General features: G+C 38.5%; 1 protein-coding gene across 1 annotated transcript; it reads left to right on the plus strand.

Moving 5' to 3' along the window:
* Positions 1-391: 391 nt before the first annotated feature.
* On the plus strand, positions 392-16,505 carry LOC6618311 (somatostatin receptor type 2). The gene is made up of 4 exons (XM_002042548.2): positions 392-859; positions 13,908-14,882; positions 14,946-14,993; positions 15,050-16,505. The coding sequence occupies exons 2-4, from the start codon at positions 13,989-13,991 to the stop codon at positions 15,557-15,559; spliced, it is 1,452 nt and encodes a 483-aa protein (XP_002042584.1). The 5' UTR covers positions 392-859; positions 13,908-13,988; the 3' UTR covers positions 15,560-16,505.
* The last annotated feature ends 8,615 nt before the right edge of the window (positions 16,506-25,120 follow it).

Here is a 25,120-nt window from a genome sequence, read left to right on the forward strand (position 1 = left end):
CTCACTAGTCTCGCTAGTATACTCTCAAAATCCTTGTTCTTATATCCTTCTAAATAATCCCAGGAGAATCAACAAGCTTACTGCCCAAAATGGCAACAGAACTGCAAGCGCTAACATTCGACTGTTGTTGGCCAACGAAAGTGAGAGTTCGTATAAGAGAGAAAGTGTCGGCGGGAGAGTCTCCCCACCGCGTGCTCTCCCGACCAACTGTTAATTGAGGAAAATTGCAGCTGGGAAAACGGCAGCAGACCGCAACACGCATCAGGCATCAGGCCAATCGGGCGACGAACCTGAAAGCCGAGCACCGAGCGCAACTGTGTAACCGAGCGACTCTGCAGTCGGAAAACTCGCATCGGAAAATTCGCATCGGAAAACTCGCATGCACCACAACAAAATTCGCCGGCAAATGCGGCGCGCAGTATGCAAAACAATTCCGGAACGTGCAGTTCAGCTACTGTATCTGAATCTAAAATAATAATATAAAATCAAACTGCGAGCAAACCTAGGGTAAAGTAAACAAAAACTTCGCCAGCGCCAAAGACCGAATTCGATGAACGTGCGCGAAAAACTCAAACTAAATAGGGTGAGATTGGCGAAAAAGTTGTTCGGGTGATAGATAACCCCAGGGGTTTTTCGTGCTGCCTGCATCCAATCCAAATTAGCGGCCAAAACGCAAGGAAAATAGCCGCCGTCGAATCACAAATAAATCCGACGTAGAGTGAAAAATAACATTAGCGTCGCAATCCGAGGAATTGCAGAAACGCTTGCCAAATATTTTGAAAACCGCGAAAAGTGCGTGGTGTGCCATTTTATCGGATTCGAAAGTATGAGTGGCTAGATGACACAATATATACAAGTGGTAAGCAAAATGTGCCTAGAGGAACATCGAACCGGGTTGCCTTGTGTGCACATCTAAAAAGTTTGGATGCTATCTATCTGGAATGTGATTAGAAATATGCACCATATAGTAAATAAAAATTAAGCTCTCCTCATCTGTAAATATAATCCTAATTCTAGTTTATGAACTTAAATAAATATAGATAAATATAAATATAGTTTAGCTTAAATTGTTTGTAATACTTTCGCTCTGTGCTTGGGTTTTCCATTTTCAACGTTCAAATGTTTGTGTGCGTTGAAATTTATCAGATAACTGAAATTTTGTGCGAATAGCAATTTGTATCTGTTGAATATTTTGCGTTGAGGAAAAGGGAATGGACTTCCTACGAGCTGATGGGATGGGTTGAGGACTGAGGAATAAGGAATCGGTTTGCCCGATGATGTGGAAACTGAGAAGGGCTGACCATCGGCGGCAGCCGCAGTAAACCAGAAAGGATTTTGGGAAAATGAAACAAAATTTGACAAATTAGGGATTGCTGCCGTGGAATGGTGGTAAATGTTATTCAGAGAAGTGCTATGCTGAGAATAAATGCAGAAATTGTTACGGAGACATGTTGATTAATTCGTTTTGTGAGAGGTGCAGAATAAAAATGCCAATTTAAGAAAAAAATTACAAGGCCACAAGTTTCTTAATGTATATTGATTTAATTTAAGAAGCTTATAATATGAGATTAATTTTTCCTGCATATATCTTAAAATGGCGCAGAAATGATTTGTTATTGGCTCAACACTCCTAAGTTGTAAAGTGGATTTAAATGTGAGTAATTCCCATTTTATTATGAGAAAGTTAACCAAGTTGTTCACAACCCAAGCTATGAGCTACTTAAAATTTTTATAGAAGCCCTTTAAGTTGTTCAGCTATGAAACTCAAGTTCCTTTAGCCTGTTCCCCCTTCACACCAGATAAACCGGCGGATGAGCTCATCCAGCTAAGTAAAGTCCACTAAAACCGAACACCCCCTTCCCACTACGCTTAACTAAAGGGCAGTAGGAGGCGGAGATAGCCACCGCCACCCCATGACCATAAAGCCCAATCAAAAGGCCGTTGCACTCGCTGACTAACGGACTAGCTGAGTGAATGACGTGCCCTGGCCCAATCCTTCAGTCAATCGGTTTGATGGCCTGAGTCCGAATGTGGAGCAAGAAGCAGCACGGGAAGACAACGCAAACAGCAGGCGAAAGTGAAGGAGCAAGTCACGGAGGAGGAGCAAACGAAGCATTTCAGCAGCTGCTGCTGCGACTCCGCAACTCGGGGCGTGTAATTTGTCAGACAGATTTCTTTTAGCGCCAGGACTCAACCCCTCCCATCCAATCCAATCCAATCCTTCCTGCACACCCACACTCAGCAATCGCCCACCCACACAGCCAACCGAAAAAATACCGCCCACGTCATTGCAACAAAACTGCTTCCTTCCTGACTTTTGGCCATGCTCTTTGAAACTGAACTGGGCTTCCGACGAGGCTGGGATTGCTCTTACAAATCAGATATTCCCTTTAATTATATAATTTACAAATCTTTGTTCATGAGTAATGAAGCTTATACATCATATACATTAAATTGGTCTTGATTTGATTTGGGGTATTCAATTTAGTTTTTACTTTTGCATTTGACATTGTATGCGTTTTATTAGTTTAAAACTATAAATTTTATATTTTTAATCTGTTTTTTTTTTTATAATTTTAAATCAACGATCTTAACAGAATGTACATTAAAAATTGTAGTCTTAAATTATTGGTTTGCACCATTGGTGACATATTTTTTTAATGTTTCAGATACGAAGTAGCATTTGGCAAAAATATGGTTAAGATAAGAAAAATATATAAAACACCCGCCACTTTTATTAAAACCCATTGAATAAGTGAAAATGGGAACAGTCTGTGCAAAGGTATTGAAAAAAGAAGGGGAAAGCAACGAGCCAGACATTGACATTTCAGTGCAAATGAAGTGATAAAACGTAAAGGCAAAGCGGCGTCAGCTCGAAAATTGCCAAAGTGGGTAGGGAATGGGGTAAAGGAAGTGTAGGGAAAAGTGTGGGGGAGAGAGACAGACACAGTCGGGGAGAAAGAGAGGGGCGACTGAGCTAGATAGAGAGGGCCTGGCAGACAAAGCGCGTCGAAAATGCGTCTAATTTGATGGAAGCGATGCATGCCTTAACCTTTCGTCGGCGTCAGGCAAACAGACAGCAGCAACAACGAACACAACGATGACAGGCACCAAATGATAGCATTTCCTCCCGTCTCAAAGGATCCGACTTAGCCAAGAACAAGAACACGAGCAAGGGAAGGAGAAAGAGTAAGAGAAGGGGCCAGCCAACTGGGGAGAGGATGAGCACCGGATTCAAATGGCGGAACAAGTGCCAGAGATGCTGATGTGGCGCCTCCTCAGCTGCTGACAACAAATTGATGGCCAAGGATGCACAGAAATTCCTCGGAAATTAGTCAACACACAAGGGATTCCCACAAACTCCACTTAAAGGGGAAACCGTTCTGAAATATTAGACCGTTGTAGATATCCCAATCCTTCATGCTTTTCCAAAAGAAAATTCACTTTTCTCTTTACTCAGAACGAAAAAATATCCAAAAATGTCCCTCAAAAATATATATTTAGATAAAGTCTTTATTTTATCATAGCACAAAAAATAATATTTTAAATACTTAAATATTTAAATTTAATCATAAAAATGATTCAATATTGAGAAAAATGTACACCAAAGTATATATAACAGTTTTCACGTACGAGTATACTATACTACTATATACTATAGTTTTTTTTTAACTTTCCTAATTCTATTTATTAAGGTTTCAAAAGGAATCGTTCAGTAATTCCTCTGTACATAACCTAATGTGTGATAAAGATATATGAGACCAATTGGTATCTTAATTATAAAGTACAAAAGAAAGAAAAATCTAGTCTAGTTATCAATTACTTAAAATAAAATATGTTATATTATCCTCCGGGTAAGGAGATCACTGGGGTGTACCCTCTTCAGTCTTCGGAGGGAGATGGGATCAGCTAGGATAGTTGCTAGTCGGTTCGGGTGGGCCATAAGCCTGTCGGCAGAACGGCTGCTATGGAAATTAATCTGATCCCCAAGAAGGGTAACTTTCAGATCTCTTTCGATGACCATGTTCGTCACGTACCAGGGGAGCCCAGTACTATAGTACTTTTAAAGTGGGTATTCAAAATTGCGATGCATTTACATTTACATAAAACACTGAAAACTTATATTTTATCGAAATTCCAGCCTGAAAAGTGCGTAAAACTTTCCATCACATTTTCCAAATAATTAATTAAGTGGCACAAACCAGTGTTTCCGCTAGAATCAACCCCAGGGTTAAAGTTTTCTGCTGCTAATTAGAGAATTTCCAATAATTATGCATCAGAATTGACAATTCAGTTTTTCACTACTCATCACTTGCGGACGGTTGGGACTTTCCAGCACCGTCAACTTTGAACTTTTTCTGCTGCATCAGACGACAGAAAACGAACAAAACTTTTGCAATTAATTACGGACAAGACCCCTAAACTAAGAAGGGGTTAGATCGGGCGGTGGGTTTCGTTAAACTTATCCCATTGAAAATACAAAAATTAAATAATAAAAATGAACGTGATAAGAGGAGCTCCGTATTAGAGAGATCTGCTGCAATTAGTATTCTTTTAGAACTAAAGGGGAAATGGAAATGCATTCAACGGGCCGTAAGGGACGGGCATCATATTATATTCAACTGTGATGACTCTCCCCTCCCGACTGCAATGGCCTACTAAAAGAGAATTAATGAGAATGGTCGCAGAGGGAGGGCGGCTCTATCCAAACATCCACATCATGATTGACGAGTTAATGTGGACTTAGTTAGGGTTCCATCTGGGCCAACTGATGGCGAAACTGTCAATTAATGCGAGCTAGCAGTGGCTGGGATGTACGAGTATAGGGATATGGCGAGGAATTGAGTCTGAACAGTTGGAAGCTTGGAAGAGTGATGCCAACTATTGTGCTGAGTTGGCGCCAGTTAAATTTTTACCCAATATATTCTAAATATACAGTTCCGACTAGATAAATTCTAGATTCGAGGGTATAAAATGCACTTGAAACCTGAAAGATACTTAAATTTTATTTACAATTCTATAAAATAAGATCGTTCGAGAAATCTAGATTACTTTTAGTTTTTAAACCTATAATTATACGTTTATTAATATTAATAACGAAATTATATTTTCTTTTTACCAGTAGAAGAAATATATTATTTTTTTATTTTAAAGAACATTTTTGTGAATTAATGCCATATAAGAAACCTGTAAATTTAAGGCGCTGCTAAAAGCAAATAATAAAAAAGTGAAGGAGCTAAGTTTTGCATCAGAATGTTGGCACTTTGCGTCCATCAGCAGCTTTCACCACAGGAATTGGCAGCACTTTTACCTTTCTCCTCCTGGCTATCGGAAAATGTGCTGCGCATGTGCAACGCAAGTCTGCGGAAAAGTAATAACAGCGGAAACTGCCCGTCTTCATTAAAGGTGCAACTTTTCAGGGCGCAATATTGCAAGCGTTTTCCCGACGGGCCCCCCCAAGTTTTGGCCCCGTCAAGAGTCAGACCATGATTAATGTTCAAATTAAACAAGGCCGCACTGACGTTAATGACGACAAAAGAGCAGCCACGATAACAATGCCACCAGCGGCAGGAAAACACAACTAAAACAAAAGTGTTAGTCACACCCGAAACAAAAACAACAATGCAGTTCGGTAGATAATGATGGCCAAGTTTATACAAAAATGATTAGTCTGGGGGCTTACTCAATGTCGCAGCTGGGGCATAAAGTTATCAAACTGTGGGTCATATAACAATGTTGTTATAGGCGACTTGGTTATTAATGTAATGGGATAAATAATATGATGTAAAATTAAGACGAAACAAGAAATGCAGTTCACTCAGTTATTAAAACACACGTCTAATTCTATTATAATCCAAAAAATTAACTCGCAAAAATAAATTCATTTAATTCAAATGAAACTTCAAAACAAACTTTGCCTTCTGCCCTTTTCACCGCCAAGTCACCAAATCAATCAATGTCCTGTTAACCCCTGAATTAGACAAAATAATGGTACCGTCAGCAAATTTGTTGGAGTTTTCACTTCATTTGTGAAATCATTTTGCATGAGAGTCAGCAGCGATCGATTTCGTTACGCATCCGATTCGATTTCGCAATTCAATTAGCGGCTCTAATGGCAATGACGAAATGAATGATTGCCCAATTGACACCAGCCAGCAGTCAGTCCATCCCACCAGCCGACCCCAATCAATATCTGGCCTTATTGATTGGATTTCCACCCAAAGCCGATGATATGATAGAAAATTCAATGACGTCGATGCTAGCATAATCGGGAATATAATTAATGAAGAGCATGATTTAGTGTTAATTGGGAAGTGGACGCAGCGGGCCAGATATAGAAAATGTACACACTATCCGAGGAATTCTCTAGGTCACATAATTCCACTCGCCCCGCCAAAGCAAAATGGTTATAAAGCAATCAATTGAAATTGGCAAAAGTTCATCATTTTTATTATTTTCATGGCTTCTGGTTAATTGAACTCATAAAATTGAGAATCAACAACAGAAACGGCAATTCGCTTGGCCGTGGCTATGAAAAAAGAGCATTGTAAACACTTCAACGAGCAAAAGGCCAGAAGAATTTCGAGCCAAACGGCCGAAAAGGAAAGATGGCAGCAAAAATAACAAGAAAATCAGCCAGAACCAGACACACGAAAATGCAGAACTGGCAACTTTTGTAAACAAAATGAAAAACGTGAAGAGCTCTGAAGCCGAAAGAAATTTGTTAAAGCGATTCTAAAATTGTGCTTTAAATTTATTCAGTCAATTCAGCTTTAAACAGAACATAAAATTCCATCAAAACTTTTCGTAGAAAACTGTAACGTATAAATTTACACAGACTATAGTTCAAGATTTTGACTAAAATGGAATAAATACAAGGGATTATTTAACAAGTGCATAGAAAATGTTGATGGCAGAATGCCAGAGTAGCTGGAAAAACAAAAACAATTAGAACTCAAATAAACAGTAAAGAAAACTACAATTAATTGGCTATTCAAGTTGCTAATTGCACATCGAATAGAGCCGCTGGAATCTCTAACAACACGTTTGGGTCAATTGGCCATTTGCCCCTTTGCAATTTGCTCGATTTGTTTTCCTTTTCAAAACAGATTTCTCCATTTTCTCCGATTTCTTTCCGACGATTTATTTATTTATTTTTATCGTTGGTCAGCGAGTTGGCGGCAATCAACACGTCGGGCACATCAAAAGTGCCAAGTGCCTGGAGAAATCCCTTCGAGTCCCTGGGAAATCGCTCCATCCCCATTGATATTATTTACCTAGGTAATGGCATTTGCTGATGATGACATCGCTGTTTGTATGATTAAATGAACGAAGAACTTCGATTGAAGTCAAAGGTCGCCATCGAGTGCAAAGCAAATAGCCCAGAAAGAGAGTCAGGAATATTCAATTGAAGGGCAAACAGGGCGTATGAATGCTGTTGGTTGATTGGGTTAGATAGCGGTGGAAAAACGCATCATTAAAAGGCTAACAATCTCATGGTGAAAATCAAAGAAAATTTATAGAAAGTTCCTAATTTCATATACCTAATTGAAATAATTTTTGATCTTCATGTTTTGTTTTTAATTTAAGTTAGCTTAATGTAATTTTTCTACATTTTCGGATTATTTTATTTCCTTAGGAATATGATTTTTCTAAAAATACCATGAACATATTTTAGCCAAGGCACATCTACCACAATACCATGGCTAAAAGCCACGAAAAGTCGTTTATGTTTTACACTAAATAATGCCCATTAAGGCCCGCGGCATAGGATTTTCGATTGCCGCCCAATTAGTGAAAATCCTGCATGTCTGGTTGCATTGCATGGATTCGTTAGCTCACAACATATGCAACATAGTCCGAATAGTCACCCAAACAGCCCCCTAAATACAGCTCAATTATTGTCAATGGTCTCTTCAAAATTATGTTAAATTTGCAAACGCGGAACTATCGATGCATCCCCATGCGAACACATTGGTAATGTGCCGACGAACAATAAACACATCGAATCATATAGGGGGGTTACCATATTTTGGTGCTAATTTATGCAAATTGCTGAGAATGTTTTGGGAGGAACTCGGCACAAATTGCACATAGGGTGTTAGGCGCTCTAAGCCATTCAATGAGGTCTGAACATTAACCAAATTGTTTGCCGGGTCTGCGGCAAATTGGATTACCGAAAGGATTACCCTCGGAGCTAGCAAACCCCATATTTGATAAACCGATTTTCGCTCAAATTGTCCTTTCTTATGCGATTTACAACGTGGCCCACATTCGAGGCAAATTTAGACGACTTAAGACTAAACCTCTTACCGAAAGAGTGTCCATGGAAATGAAAAGGGAAGCGAAACGAATTAATTTTTTTTAGAATTTGTCTAAGAAGCTTAAGGGCAATGTGTGATGCTCATCCTGCAGCTAGAGGAAATTAAATTTGGACTTTAAAAACAGGCAAAAATAAGAAATTGTAAATAAAATCTTTCGAAGTGTAGATTCACGATTTCTTTTTATTGGAAAAAGATTTTAATTTGTCACCTAATATTTAGAAGTTGCTTTGGCACACTGTCTTGTTACACTTCGTCACTATGTAGACTATTTCCCGAATAGATATGCAGTAATTTCAGATTAATTCAATTGGCAAGCCCTAAAGTTGTTAACAAATGGCGTGTAATCCCGCAAATATTTTCTAAACATGTCAGTGGACTTTTAAAGTCCACTCCCCCTCTCCTTTTCAGCCACTTCCATATCCAGTGACAAATCAGTAAAAACATTTAGCGTGCAATTGACAAACATTTTTCAAAGCTCCATTGAATCGAATGAAAAAATTGCGCTGAAAAGTTCGAAACGAAAAAAGTAGAACCGTGGCTGTGGCTAAACAATGAAAAGAGCCACGTGGAATGAGGAACAGAGTGGAAAAGCGCTGGTAGATTTCAGTTTTTGGCAAGCCGCCTGCAGTTGAGGCCATAAAAACCAAAAGCAGCAGGGGCGGCAGAAGCAGCATAAAACAACAACAGGGAGCCACATCAAAGGGAACGCAAGCTAGAAGGGTAAACCAACTGACTTTTCCCCCATGCACAGGTGCAAATATGTGTACTAAAGGCCAAACTGTGTTGCCTTTCATCCTCCGTGCCTGACAAATGAAGGGAATAGAGCAAATAGAGTGTCCTGGAGGGCCGTGCTAGCCATAAATGTAAAGAAACCCAATGGAGCATCCCAAAGGATAGCCAGACCGTGAGGCTGGGTGTCATTATTTCCCTAAATGGGTTTACAATAGACACCCAGCATAATTGAGTCAGGTCAACGTGTGAGCAACATTCCGCCGCATTCAGGTGGTTTTTACTCCGGATCCTAAATGTTACTGCACTCGAAGGACAACTAACCGCAAAAGGATAAACTCCAGTGCGCCATTTGAGAGACTTTTCAGTTTAGTTCAACTTTAACAACACTAAAATATTTGTATTATTGACACAATTGAATAATTTTATATGAAAGCAACACTGAAGCTTAGTTAAAATTGATAAGTTATCTTTAGCAAATTCCGGTGTTTGTTTTAATTAAAAATTTTATAACAAATATTGGGATCAGGACAAGTGTGCAAAAATACACACACAGCTTTGCTGGTTTCAAAAATGTAACAAAGGGTGATTATCCCGCATTTTGTTTTGTTTTCTAGTGGGTGCTGCTACTCAAACCAAAACCAACAGGTACAACAAAAAGGAAAAGCTTCAAACACAAAAGCCCATGGGATTATAATTGCACTAGTTGTTGTTGTCGTCGGTTTCCGGGGGCTGTTTGTTGTTGCTTTCAGTTTCGTGTTTGTTATGCAACACTTGTTTCAGTGTGTTTTTCATCGGGCCCAGAGGTCGGCTGAGTGGCAACCTGTGGCCAAAACGCCAAAAATGTGTCCCAAAGATTAAGTGCGCCGCCACCGAATCCGAGTTAAAGTGTAAGTGAGCCGGGTGGACTTTAGTGGCTGCTGAGGTGAGTGAGTTTTGTTTATGTTGCACTTTATGCTCATTGCTGCCTCCATAAACAAAGGCAGCCATCCAAAGCAAAGCGAAGCCATCGCCTAGCCAGGACCAATCCGAAAACAAGGACCTCTGCCCACCCCAAGTGCACTTGACACATGGCAGTGCCAAGTGTATATGTGTGGGTGAGCCTTTCATGCTGCGAGTATGTTTGGTTTGTGCTGTGTACACATGCAAATTTGCTAGTCATATTTGCATACATACACATGCAGGCCTGAGCGCGTACACAGAGCAAAAAATATAAGGAAAGCTGATCAAAGAAAATATGGTGCGCTTTGTTGAATTTGTTACTTATCAAAAGTGACTAATAAGTTCAAAAATTTTATTTACATATAATTTTGTGAACTTTACATGAACCAAATTTAATTCGCAATAAAAATTGAAATTATATGCAGTCTTAACGCATTCCTCATACGCCCCGTTAACTGTGCTATAATTTTATCAAACGTAGATTTTCAGCACATTTCTTTTTTAGGCATTATGTATTGCTGTTGGTTTAATACCTAATTGAGTATTGATTTAATTTTCTTCAGTGCAAACGTGTTTTGACCTAGCTTGTATGCATGTTGTACTTGGTGTTTATCCCTGCCCCCTGTCATATCCCCCTCTCACTTCGCCATGCCGCCGCCCATGAATTACTTGGTATGTGTTTGTTGGTGCTGCTTGAACCCAAGTGAGCGGCTAAACATTTGGCAAGCTGTTGGCTGCCATGCGAGTCCTTCTTCCTAGCGTATCCTTTACCGCTTGCCTCGTGGCCATATATATTGTGCCAGGCCTTGTTTGGTCTGCTCTGTGGCAACATAATCCAAACACATGAACACCCGCCACACTTGCCAATTCTCAGCGGCTGCGGCTTCTGTAAACTTTTGATAAAGTTTTAATTAATTAAGAGCACTTTGCAAGGCAAACGGCTCTGTTTCTGTGAATTAGGGAAGGCGCTGAGTATTTTGTGTCCCATTTAAAGACCAATAAGTGGAAAACGTTGTAGTTGCAAAATAGTTGTAAATTTTCTTTCAGTTTCGAAGATTATAGAATAATTTAAAACATGCTGAAACTTTGACAATCCTTCTAAAGACAAAAGGAAATAAAGTTTATTATCTATTTAAGATCTCAAAAGATATGAAAATCTACGCAGATTTTCGACAACGAAATTTGCTGAACTTTCGACACATCGAACTTTAAATTGACCGCCTGGTTTGCATTTTACGATCGAACGTCTTCACCAAATAAGCTCTCTAAGCTGAAATTTCTGATATTTATAACCTGTTGTCACATCCTCAAGGGTCTCAACGAAAAGCTGTGAAGGAAGTGCATTTGAGACCCTGGCTTGAGGGTACCATAAAATGCATAAATTTTTAATAAATGCCGCAGCGCACACAGGACACAAACAAGAGCTCACACTTAAAGTCGCAGGGATGCAGACAAATGGAGAAAGTGAGGGAAAGCAGACAAATGTGGTCAAGGGACCGATGAGCAGATGATGGCTTCGTCACCTGCCTTTGGGTGTCCTACACCCGCAAGCTTATAAGAGACCTCAGCATTAAGCTACTTTCTACAGTATAAAAATAAAGTGAAAGTTAAATCAAATAAAATGGAGCATGAAATATTAAACTCGAAAGAATATCATTTGTAATCAAAATCTTATTTATATATCAAACGCAAAATGAAAATTAATAATTTTCAAGTTTATCGATGCCAATTTAGTGCACTTATGAACAAAAGTCTTTAAAACTTATACGTTTCTGAAAAGTACTTTTAAAGAAATGTAAATGAGGAATTATTGAAGTACACCGCATCATTATTCCCCACATCCCCTCTATTTGGACTGACACTCTTCTAAGCTTATAGGACAAAAGAAAGTCAGCAGCTTTCCTTGAAAATTCCCACAGCTGCCTGCCGGCGGCTGTCATCAAGTGAATTGCAGGCACACAATTGCAGCGCATGTGGCTGCCCCACTTGCCCCTTCTGGGGGCACTTGCAACACAGGCAATCTTGCGATTTGCGCCTCCCCATTGCGGTTTACCGATAACAGTTGCACTTACACCGACAATAAAAAGCAGACGGCAGGCAACAGCACAAATAAATGTCGAACAACAATTTAGAAGTCAACGATGATGATGGCGTCGCTTCGGGGTTGTCGGGGAATTTGCACCTGTCGTTCGGTTGGGATTTAATTCCGTGAACAAACAAACAAGGCCAGGTGACACTGAAAACAATTTGTAGTTCCAGGAAAACCAAATATTTAACACTTAAAGTTTGCTATAATTATAAACAAATTAATTATTTGTATATTTTCAATTTATATTGAAGTTAGATAAAACCTTTTAATTTTCTGTTTTGGTTCTGGTTGGTTACGTAAATGTCCTTCAATTATAACTTTAATTGTCTGCATTATTGATATCCTTCTCACCTGAACTCCACAGCATTTAACCATTTATGTTTAATGAACCATTATTTCTTTTATGATTTGTGAAGCGCAGATATTCTTGAAAATTATGGGTGACTGATAACAGTTGGGAGAACTAAACCTTTGAGCAAATAATTAAAATTATGTTATATTTATTAATGATTATAAAAAATGCCATTCATTTTTCATAGTTCAAAAAATTGGAAATTTAATGAAAATGGAGTTAAATAAATTTAATTACCAAAAACAAGTGGATTTTATTTGAGGTTAAATAAATATGCAATGTATGCTCCTTAAAGTTTTAATTATAATACATGCCATTAGTTATATTAGGTTTACAATGTTAGTTGCACAACGTGACATGTTCTTCATAGATAAATATTTCTAAATTTTACGTTTCATTGCCCACAGTGAATGGAACTTATACATTTCACCCTGGGATTAGTTTTCAAAGTTATGTCAGCTTTGCAGAAGCCAAATTTTGATTTATAGCTTTGAAATAAACTGACTTATACGCACAGCGATTTTAATTTGGCTTAACAAATTCGAGGCCATTCTGGTGAAAGTTAATTTAAACAATAATCCCCACATGTGTTTTGGCTCAGTCAACAATATTTGATGTACATGGCATGCACAAACAAATCGGCTTAAATTTCTATCTCCTAATACATACATAACCATGGGGATCCGTATAGCTGGAGTTTTCCCACTTCCGAGAAGGCAAATATTTTCACCTGATATTTGCATAAATGCTGCCCAGCTTTTACTTACGCCTAATTTATTTACAGAAAGTGTCGAGTTGGGTCAGAATTTCAAAAATTTGTTGTTTCTTGTTTGTTGGACGTGTCAAGCTGCGAGCAATTTAATTTAAATATAAATGTTAATTTCCTTCGCCTTACAAACCAAATTTGTAGTAACTCACTTTTCAAAAGCCAAATGAGTTGCAGCTTACAGGTCAAAAGCAGGAAACAGACGATTTATTTCATACGTCGTATTTTTAAAGGTTTGTTTTTCTACAAGCTGTTCACGAAAGTTTTCAATTTTCAAGGGAATATCTCAGAAAGTCAGTAAAAGTTGTAGCAAAGTTGCAAAAGAATCTGTATGTGAAGCGACATTGCGAATTAGGTACACACGATTCAAAGATGTTAAGACAAAAATAAAATATTAACTGCCACTTAAAAGAAAATTCATAATTTATAAAAAATATACACTATACTTTTATTGACCATTTCAATAAGATGCAATCTTAACTGAATTCCAATGAAATATTTGGCATCAATTGTTACAAGAAAAACATAATTGACTAGATTGTAGACCACATTTTTTAAATATCACAAAAATATTTCAATTAGTAACGGATCCAAGTTTGGCCAGCAAATACCGCCAGTTTCAATGTTACTATATAAAATATTAAAGCAACGGGCAAACAACTATGTCTGAAAATATTTCACATAATAACAAAATGTATTTTGCAGGACCGCCAAAATGCAAAAACACAACGCGGGAAACCTATTTAAAATAATTAAATTTGAACTGGGAAGCGCTTAGGTGGAAATATGTTTACGTGGCTGATGATGGACGTCCTCCAGTTTGTGAAAGGGGACATGACAGCCGATTCAGAGGCAAATGCCACAAATTGGTATAATGCGAACGAGAGCTTATATACCACGGAACTGAACCATAGATGGATTAGTGGTAGCTCCACAATTCAGACAGAGGAGTCCCTTTATGGCACCGATTTGCCCACCTATCAACATTGCATAGCCACGCGGAATTCCTTTGCTGACTTGTTCACTGTGGTGCTCTATGGATTTGTGTGCATTATCGGATTATTTGGCAACACACTGGTGATCTACGTGGTGCTGCGCTTTTCCAAAATGCAAACGGTCACGAATATATATATCCTGAATCTGGCGGTGGCAGACGAGTGCTTCCTGATTGGAATACCCTTTCTGCTGTACACAATGCGAATTTGCAGCTGGCGTTTCGGGGAGTTCATGTGCAAAGCCTACATGGTGAGCACATCCATCACCTCCTTCACCTCTTCGATTTTCCTGCTCATCATGTCCGCGGATCGGTATATAGCGGTGTGCCACCCGATTTCCTCGCCCCGATATCGAACTCTCCATATTGCCAAGGTGGTCTCAGCAATTGCCTGGTCAACTTCAGCGGTCCTCATGCTGCCCGTGATCCTTTATGCCAGCACTGTGGAGCAGGAGGACGGCATCAATTACTCCTGCAACATAATGTGGCCAGATGCGTACAAGAAGCACTCGGGCACCACCTTCATACTGTACACATTTTTCCTAGGGTTCGCCACACCGCTGTGCTTTATCCTGAGTTTCTACTACTTGGTTATTAGGAAACTGCGATCGGTGGGTCCCAAACCAGGAACCAAGTCCAAGGAGAAGAGGCGAGCTCACAGGAAGGTCACGCGACTGGTTCTGACGGTAATAATGGCGAAATAATCACTGAATTTCTTTGTAGATTCCCATCTTCTTTTCAATCCGCAGGTGATAAGTGTATACATTCTATGTTGGCTCCCTCACTGGATTTCTCAGGTAATTAAGTATAAAGTACTTTCGATTTCTTACTTACGCTCCACTGGATCTCCAAGGTGGCCCTGATTCACTCGAATCCCGCGCAGAGGGACCTCTCCCGACTGGAAATACTCATCTTCCTGCTTCTGGGGGCACTGGTTTACTCTAATTCTGCGGTGAATCCCATACTTTATGCCTTCCTGAGTGAAAACTTCCGGAAAAGTTTCTTCAAGGCCTTCACCTGTATGAATAAGCAGGATATCAACGCTCAACTGCAGCTGGAGCCCAGTGTTTTCACCAAACAGGGCAGTAAAAAGAGGGGTGGCTCCAAGCGCCTGTTGACCAGCAATCCGCAGACTCCTCCGCTGTTGCCACTGAATGCGGGTAACAACAATTCATCGACCACCACATCCTCGACCACGACAGCGGAAAAAACCGGAACCACGGGGACACAGAAATCATGCAATTCCAATGGCAAAGTGACAGCTCCGCCGGAGAACTTGATTATATGTTTGAGCGAGCAGCAGGAGGCATTTTGCACCACCGCAAGAAGAGGATCGGGTGCAGTGCAGCAGACAGATTTGTAACCCAGCTTAAGTAGGAATTTCCTTTAAACAAACCAATATTATAGTATGCATTTAAATGATTTTGTATTCCTTTCTTATCCAAACAAAAGAAGAACTTAAGACTAAGCAGTATTAATATGTGTCTACGTTAAAAAAATCGAGATCAGAATTGGAATTCAACCAAGATTTGAAAAAAAGTCTGTACAACCGCACATCGATATATTAGCAATATATTTAACTGGAGGGGCTTAAATGGATTACATTTTCTTATTGAAATAGATTTTTTGCAAAGCATACATAAACATGCCTTCACAGCTAATAACATAATAATAATTAATATTAACTGTACAACCCAATATTTAAATAAATATTTTACTGCCAATATACCCTCTTAAATAAAATGTACGTAAGTCCCCATCCTCTTACTAAGTAAATAAATTTAAATAATAATATCGGAATCTTAAGATCCAATCTTCTTTTTAGTCCTTACCTAAAATAAAATGTTTGCTTCTCGTAGATTAATTAACCAATAAAGTAACTACGCTGGTTTATGCAATTAAAATCGCAAAAGACGGATTTGTATAAAATAAGCAGCTTAGCCAGAGGTAAGTCAGCCAGCCAAGATGCTCGTAAAATGTGAAATAAAATACTTTTCTGCGAGGAAAGACGCAGGATGCATCCACTTGGGTCAGAGCCACCATAAAATTCCGCGGATGTAGGAGGCTGGGATTTAATTGAAAATGTAATAGGTTAAGATACAGACAATTAATAAATATTCAGGATTTTAATTGTAAATATATGAGAATCTTTTCAAAAAAAAAATGATTATAAAAACAAAAACTGATGAAATCTGTTTGTTTGACAAACAGTATCTCATGGAATAAGCTGAAAATTCTATAATCTAGTATTTAAGTATTTTTAAATATTTAAATAATATAGCTATGGTAAATGTGCTTAAAAATTAGTCAATAAAGCAATGTTTGTATGAAAAATGTGTATGTGTATTGAAATGCTTTGGGATTTCAGGTGGTTATTGGAATAACTGATTATAACAACTGAATACATTTTACAAACTTTATTTCTGTAATGTTAGGCGTACCCCTTTTAACAGACAACTTGTAGGAGGTCGGAGGTTTAGAAAGTTCGAAAGTTTTTAAAAAATCTATAAACCAGATAGTAAGATATCTTTGTCAAGACAAAGCTCATATGCCTTTCAGTTTTCAACAAATTTGGTGGTTTGTGGGTGGAAATAGAAATAATATAATAAAATGGAAAAAATCTAGAATATGTTTTAAAGTTAGACGGTACGTGATTTTATAGATTCTCTAGAATGCTCCATCTATCCTTTTAGCCTTTCATAGTACAAAACACAGAACAGCATTTCTACGGACAGTTGAACTCGGCTAGTGATCCTGTGAGGGAATACCTAAACATTATTTAGTAGAAAATATCTTCTTAATTTTTACATTAATTAAGCTAGCTTATTTAAAAGATGTCTTGTTCTTGATTACAAATTTTTCTTGAAATCATTCAGAGAGAATATAATATGCATATTTTTGAATATAAAAATTTCAATTGAATTTTTTCACGTCACCCATTCCCATTCTATATTGAAAGGATCTACGACTTGACAACTTAGTTTTCCAACATTCATTTGTCAGCGAACAAACCTGAGACTCTTTGTGAGCCTCAGAGGTATTTTTCGTGCTGCCCTTGTTGCTGATTTATTTGGATGCGATTGAACTGAAGTCGAGTTAAGAGCTTTTAAGCCAGCGCACTTCGGAGAACAACCTGCCAATATATTGTATTCTGCTAGCTGCACTAGCGGCATTAAATCAAGTTTAGGAACTTGGCTTTCTGCCACTTTCCCAGCTTGCGTTTCCCCATTGATTTATGCGTTTCAGCGCGCCGGCATAAAAAGTTGGGTCGGAATGGTTTCTGAAATATCCGTAGGGCTGATTCCGTACCTGCAGACTGCAGGCGAAAGGTGAGGAGTTAAATTGTTAACTCAAATATGGAAAAGCAATTCATTGAAGGGAAAAAAAATATATAAATGGCAAGAACGTTTGAGCTTTGAGCTGTTTACTGGGGGATTTGAGAAAGCCATGAGATGGGGAAAAGGAAACGACAGCTTAGCAACTTTTGGAGTGCAAATTTGTGAGAATTTTCCGTGTTTGGTTTGGTTGGTTTATTTTACTTTCCTCCTTGGCATCTGTATCATTATTAATCCGGACTTTGTAAAGCCTCGCCTCCATTGGTCTTTAAATCCCTGAATTTCAGCTGAGAGTTTACTTCGATTACTTCTTGAACACAGAAAATTCTCACTTAAAGTAAAGTCATTTGATTTGTGTGCTGAAAAGGGGCGAACTGCATATTGCAGAAATTTGGTTTAATTAGTTGATTAGTTTGCGTGTTTGAGTGCCTCACCATCACAATCCTGTGGTTTCCCGAAATGCAATTGAAGTATAATTGTGGAAATTGCGGTTTGCTGGCAACTCTTTGATTGTGAAGCTGTTTCGGTTTTCCATTGATCAATTTAACCGGACAAACCAATCTGAACCCCTGCAAGGATGTCAGTGTCAGGGACAAGAGCTTCGAAATCAAAGTCAGACAGGACCAAGGACCAAGAGGGAGCCATCATTGTCATTAGCGTTAACATGGGAAATCGCTGGTCAAAACGGTTGAAACTCCGCTATAGCATGCAATCTGAAACGTGAACTTTCAAAAATCTCAGTTAACAGCACTGAAAAAAAAGAGATACCTTAAGTTATAAATACTTTTTTTTGGTTTAAATTAGATTTTATATTGTCTATTTATAATATTTTATATATTCAGAGTTTCATCTATAAGCTTTTTTAAAGTCTAAAGCATATGAATCACATTTTCAATTATCTGATTATTAATAAAACATTATGAATTCTAAAACGCACTTTTTTCTTTAGTGTTGTGGAAAATAGTGCTCTCGGAAAAATTCCTGTGCAAAGTGCAAAACGTGACCCAGAAAGGAGTAAGAGCCTTTTTCGCAGGATCTGTTGCATTTTCGGCTGGATGAGCTTCGTCTGGCCAGCTGGCTGCTTCCTGCCGTAGAATGCCACTCCAACTGGGAATGTTCCACTTTGACCGCCCACCTCCTGCTCCTGTGTCTGCACTTACCATTTCATTATTGCCATGATTGGATTACGCTGTAAATGCATTTCGCTGTTGTCGTCGGGGCTGGCCGTATACAGAATTATCCTTAAGGTCCTTGCCCGGCCAAATGGTCCTCCTTAGGCCAAATGGTGAACGCCTTAAAACGATACTGCTATCGAAAATTCTTACGGGGATATGGTGGGAAGAGAAATGACCCAATGAAAGGATCCAGATAGGGCTTTAACATAAAGCCATGGTTGGCATACTTGTTTAACATTTGCTATAAAGCATTTGCCATTAAACTAACCAAGTCAGGTTTACAGGTTTCGTTTTTAAAGCAATCTATAATTTCTTAAAAAATAATTTAAAAAGACACTTGCAGCCAGAAGCGCTAGAACTGCACAGATTGCTATTTCATAATACTTTCATGATTTATGTACAAATTACATTTGTTGCAGTTGCTGACAAACTAAAGTTAAACCAATTCAAAATGCACCTTCACAACAAATCCCAATGGCAAAATTACTGCTAGTTGTTTGTATAGTTGTACAGCTAGTTGTTTGTATTGCATTATTTGTAAAGGGGAATGGAATAACAATAAGGAAATTTGTTGATGCAATAAAATGTCTAAATAAAAAAATGCACGAAACAAAAACAGATGTAAACTTATTTTGTGGACCTATTAATTGCCCTTACTTATTAAAGACCTTAACATTTATTATTCAATGAAAAATATACTCATATTTAATAAAAAAATTGTTCTTACGTTCAGACAATTTTCATTTTAAATAAGCATTAATATTGAATAAGAAACATTTTTTCTTCAGGATGAACGTAGCATACTTGAAAAGAGTATAAAATGAGTGGAACTTGAAGAAAATGATTTCAAACGGAAATGTTTTGTTATAACTCCACCTCGAGTTATGACTCCTCCGTCCAGTCAAATGCAAATTTCCATCTAACTTGGGCGCACCAAAGACGCCGTCTAACAACTTTGAGACACTCTGGAGATTCTCGGCATCTGAGGTTGCCATTTTCCGTGCAATTACAGAATGATTGCACGACCAAGAACCAAGACGATGGCGTCGGCGACTCCGACTAACTAAAACTTGTGTAATTGATATGTGTGTGGTGGCAACTTTCTAATGGAACTCCTGCAACGCAGACGCAAGCCAGTCCTGGTGGACAGTGTCGAAAAGTTTGTGGTCTCCGCAAAATGGGGGTCGTGCTCCACACGTGGCTGAAGATTGAAGAGTGAAGTTCGACACAATTTGCCCACTAGATTGTAATTGGTTTTGCGGTGGATGCCATGCCTGCAGATGAAACCCGAAGGTTAAACGCAACACGAGTTGGCAATTACGAAAATTCAATTTAAGGCCAACTAATCGGTTATTCGAGAAATTCTGTTAGAAAGGATGCGCACGAAAAAAATCGAAAAAAAAATTGCTCTAGTTGTTTAATACGATTTTTGAAACTTTAATTTTTTCAGAGCACTGAATTAAGCAATAAATATATTTTAAAATTTACTGTATTTAATATCGATTAAAACCAAGCCCGAATAATATATAAGAGCTTATAATCTTAACAATTTAGTATACATTTAAATCCAGTGCTCATAATTGTTTGTTTAGGTTTACATATATAGGACACGTACGTATTTTCCAAGAACTTCCTTATTAATCAAAAGCCTTAAAATAAGTTTTAGTGGCTCCAAAACGCATGTGACCTTTGACACGGGCATGCATCCCGCGCTGCAGCTCTTCACCCCCGCTCATCCTTTAATCAACCGCCATAATTTTGAATGACATTCCCTCGCATGGAAAGTGCACGCTCGTCGCCGTCACACAGGTCCCCCGAAACATTTAAATGCCATTTCAATTAAGCGCTCTATCCCAACAGGACCGTCAACCCCCGGAAAAACCCCCCTGCCTCTTAACCCTCTATTATTCGAGGGGCCAAAAGCTTCCGCTTCGTTAGTGCAACGTTTACGCACAAATTAACACGCTGGCAACTGGAACTTTTTGCCATCCAGGACGACTGCGAAACACAAACGACAAAGGGCTGCAAAACACACAGAGCGACTGAGAGCTGTTGGATAAAAACAAAAAACATAATTTCAATTTTAATGAGCAGCAGCAGCTGGAAATTATTCGGAAAAATTGCGTTAAATAAAAATGCATTTCTATTATATCTTGGAATGCAGCTAGAGCAGCAGACATTCCCCCGCTGAATGGATTTCCACATCACGTTGCATATGTGCCACAGCCAATGGAATGCATTTGCACTAAAAACAGGAGTCCTAAATGCGCGCCGCTGCCAGTGGAATAAAAAATAACCAGGATACGCATACGTACGGCAAATTGCAGTAGGAGTTGCGCTGCGCTTCGGTTAGAGGCCTCCACAGACTCACACTCAATTTTCAGCACTCATAATTTTCTATTTACCACTCAGTTATGCCAAGAGGCTTATTGGCATTTGATGCTCCCCTTTTAATGGACGACGCAAGCTCCCCCATTTTCATTTCGCACAAACTGGTTTGGAAAACGCACATTCCAGGTATAGCGAACTAAAAAGGAAGCACCAAACTTTAGAATACTCTCTGAACACTAAGCTATTTCCCAACGAAAGTCTCTAAAAATCTGGCTAATTTAACAAATGGAGATAAGTCATATATGTCCTGCCTAAACTTAAAAGTACATTTTTCAAAAATATAAAAATATATTTACATTAACTCTACTTCCGAAGTAAACAAGTAATAATTTAACAATTAAAAACAATTACAAAGGAGATTGAAATTACTTAGCATAATAACATAACCTGATATGATGAATTCGTGCAATTTTAAAATAGAAGCAAAGCAGAAATTTTAACAGATTCAATGAAATATTTATTGAAATTAAATTCCTCTCTAATCAATCTTCCGCAAATTGGCTTTCGTTGCCCCACATCAATAAATTCGGTAAGTTTAAAAATTTCATAATCAAAAATTTTCAGCCCTAGTAAAGCGCACACACACAGCACGCTTTTCCACTAGCATTTTTCTTCTTCTGCGTGCAACTCCCCAAAGCTTTTTGGCTTAAAATGTTAATTGGACGCTGAAATGTTAAATTAGTAAATGGCAAAGCGGGACAGAAAGGAGGGCGCTGGAAAAAATGCCAGAAAAATGTAAGCCCGGCCCAATCCCACAGCAGTTATGAAAAATGTCAGTTGGATGGCAGGCAGCCAACTTTGTGGCGAAGGGGCAGAATCGAGGGGCAGCCCACTTCCGGTACAGTGGAACTGTGGAGGCGCCCTCTCAACTCCCATTTTATTATGCATAAATTATGAAATTACGCAGAAAGTAAATAAAAGGGAACCGCCATTCAGTTTAATGCCGTGTTTGCAGACTCGTCCTTTGTCTAGGCCGGCTTCCACCAAGGATCCGCAGACAGTGATGACAATTTTGCTACCTTTAAAATGAATTTCCAATGCTTCTTTAAAAAATGTATCATTAATTATATGAGGACTTCATCTGAACATTCCAATAATTAATTTCCATTGAAGTTCCGTCCAAATTGAAAATCTGAAACTCAGAGCACGCTTTAAAAATTGTGTTAAAACCAAAAAGGAATGAGTTCGCCATCACTGCTCACAGGAATCCCATTCTTTCGGCTTAAAGAAAGAATTATTAAGCCATTTACGTGTCGTCGTTTTAATTTGCATTCTGCAATTTGAACTGTGATTTTGAGAGATGGCTACGTGGGCGAGTTTATATCTTGATTTTAGTGACGGCCAGGGTGACGGTGATTCTGTGCACTTGGTTTAAGCACCTGTCAACCAGTCACCCAGTGCCCAGTACCACCCAGTTACCAACTGGTTACCAGGGCTGTGGACTGGTCAAAAGTCATCAAGTGGCTTACTGCTGAATTAAGCGAGCCTTGTCCTGTGGAAATTTAATTGATTGCGGATACGGATACGGAATGCTTACAAAAACTACATTGCGATGCAATATGGACCACTGGTGAAAGAGCGTAAGTTAATTAATGAATGCTCTAGCTTGACTTGTAAAAGCATTAGCAAAAGATGATCAAATTTTAGCAAATTTTATTTATTGAAAAACATTTTTAATTTCTTTTAATTTAATCCACAGAGAGTAGCCTTTTAAATTTACGTGTGCTTTTGAAAAGCGTGTATCCCTAATATTTTGTTCAATAATTATTATAATATAAAGTAAATAATTCTCTTAAAGTGTGTAACTGTGCCAATTTAATATAACGAAACATTTCATAAATATCATGGCATAACGGCTGTATTCAGTAATTTTACAGCTTTTTTTCTATAATATCAGTTTTATTCGCGCACAACTTTGTTTTCACCGAAGCATATTTTATTTCAATATGCTCTCCATTTATGGAGTTAAAGTAAATCAATATTTTTAATATCATAGAATGCGCGACGTTAAATTTTATGTTTACAGCAAACAGAATGCGCTTAATGAAAAATTGTATCACTTGAAAGGTATCGTAAAAGGTGCAAATGACAGCGAATACTGAAGGCACAGCAGCATCAATCGAATTTAAATTCAAACAATTCCAATTTGATTCACCATCATCTGTCCAGCTGCTGAGCGTGCAAATCGTAAATGAATTATACGATTGATCGAATTTTCCAATTTAATGAGCGAATAAAATACACAAAAAACGGCGAAAGACACGAGAGTAGAATAAATGAAAAAGGCAGCGCACAGGTAAATTGGAAGCCGAGTCTTAGAAGGATTAAAGATTTATTAAGAAATGCATCGGGCTGAAAGCTCGCAGAAGAGGATGTCGGAAGCCGGATGAAGGAGCTGCGATGCTCAAACAGTGAGCAAATGAAAAGCAACTCAAGATAAAGTAATCAATGGGTTTTTTATGCGAGAGAATTCAAACGAGCAGTTAAAGTGATTTACAATGAGCTAAAAATGATGATGAAGACAAAAAAGATGGTCGGGAAACTAAGACAAGATGTTCAACGTGTCTGAAAATTAATGATTAAAATTCGTTGGTGCTAGAACGAAGAACAAGAAGTTGAAACAAATATTTGTGCAAATACCAAAGAAATTCCAAGAATCGTTCAAGGAATCCACACTTTTGCTTAAAGAGATATTCAACTGCAGCGAAAGTTCTGCAAATGCATCAGAGATTTGCATGAATACAACCATCTGCAAAATAATTAAACACCCAACCATAAGTGCAGACAACTTTATCAGCTAAGCAACAAACGGAGAACAATGAAAACACTCTGGCAGATGCTCAGCAACTCATACGAAATGCATTTCAATTAAATGCAATAAATTAAATATATATATCCAGCACATACCACCATCTAGCCATATGCCTGCACCAGTAACTTGACCCCAAAATGTTGCATAATTAATTAGCCAAGCATGTGGCGAGAAAACAAGGTCAGCACCAGATTGCATTTTGTTTACAAAGACAGCAAATTATGCAGAAAATAAGATGCAAGCAGAAGTTGCAAATAGTTTTTCAATAGCGAGGGTCGGATATATAGCATCCTTAAAACACACAGTTAAAATTCTGCAGAAATACACTTTAAACATCATTTTCTTGTGAATTAAATTCTTAAATGAATTTAGTTTTTATATATAATAAGAAGATATTATTCAGGAATTATTGAGGTAAAATTAACACTCATATGCAAATATATTGTTTTTATGAAGTTGTTGTTTAAGACCCAATCCAATTGCCTACCTGTAATTTTAAAAAATATATGTATATCTTTATATCTTAAATTTGAGTTTCAAAGAATCTGTATTGGGTGCACTTTTCAGCTGAGTACTTGCCATTCCAGCACACAGACGCTAATGCCCCTTAAATCCACCCACGCGACTTGCTTACAAAGCACTCGAGTGCGCCAAAGAGTTGTGAACGGCAGTTTCGTAGTGAATGGCAAACCCACAAGTGGCATTTCATCGGTATCCGTATCCGCATCCATCTAATGACATCCAGCAGCTGTCAAAGAAGAATGATGAGTGCGAGTGACTCAATCTTTGACTGGCAGCCAACTGGGTTCTAAAGCATTTTAATTACTGTCTCAACGGGCGATGCTGGCTCAGCCTTAGCCTCTGCTCCCCAGCTTTATTCTCGATGCAGGCGGGAATGAAAGGGCATAAATATGTTGACCTTGCACTCAGTCAGCTAGAAAGTGAAAGGCTAGGGAGCTGAAAGGCTGAAAGGACGGGCGAATTTGCATAATTTGTATGCAGCTGGGCGGTGATGCAATTGCACTCAAGCCAAGCGTGGAATTTAGTTGTTAGCAGAACTTGCTGACAAATTGTCGCCCAGTCGACACCTCAAATCCCCAGATCCGCCCACAGATTTAGCCCTATTCCGCACCCTCCCCTTGCCACTTCACCTCTGTGCGTCTGTGCGACGTCTGTGGAAATTTGTAGCCAAAAGGACGAAGGAGGCCAAA

The sequence above is a fragment of the Drosophila sechellia genome, chromosome 3L (genome assembly GCF_004382195.2).
Source record: "Drosophila sechellia strain sech25 chromosome 3L, ASM438219v1, whole genome shotgun sequence".
NCBI classification, from domain to species: Eukaryota; Metazoa; Arthropoda; class Insecta; order Diptera; family Drosophilidae; genus Drosophila; species Drosophila sechellia.

Excerpts from the sequence above, each read along its gene's own strand:
- LOC6618311 (XM_002042548.2), top strand. The coding sequence starts at position 13,989 with ATGTTTACGTGGCTGATGATGGACGTCCTCCAGTTTGTGAAAGGGGAC. Across the intron at positions 14,883-14,945 it reads TCACGCGACTGGTTCTGACG|GTGATAAGTGTATACATTCT; the intron begins GTAATAATGGCG and ends TTCAATCCGCAG. Across the intron at positions 14,994-15,049 it reads TCCCTCACTGGATTTCTCAG|GTGGCCCTGATTCACTCGAA; the intron begins GTAATTAAGTAT and ends TGGATCTCCAAG.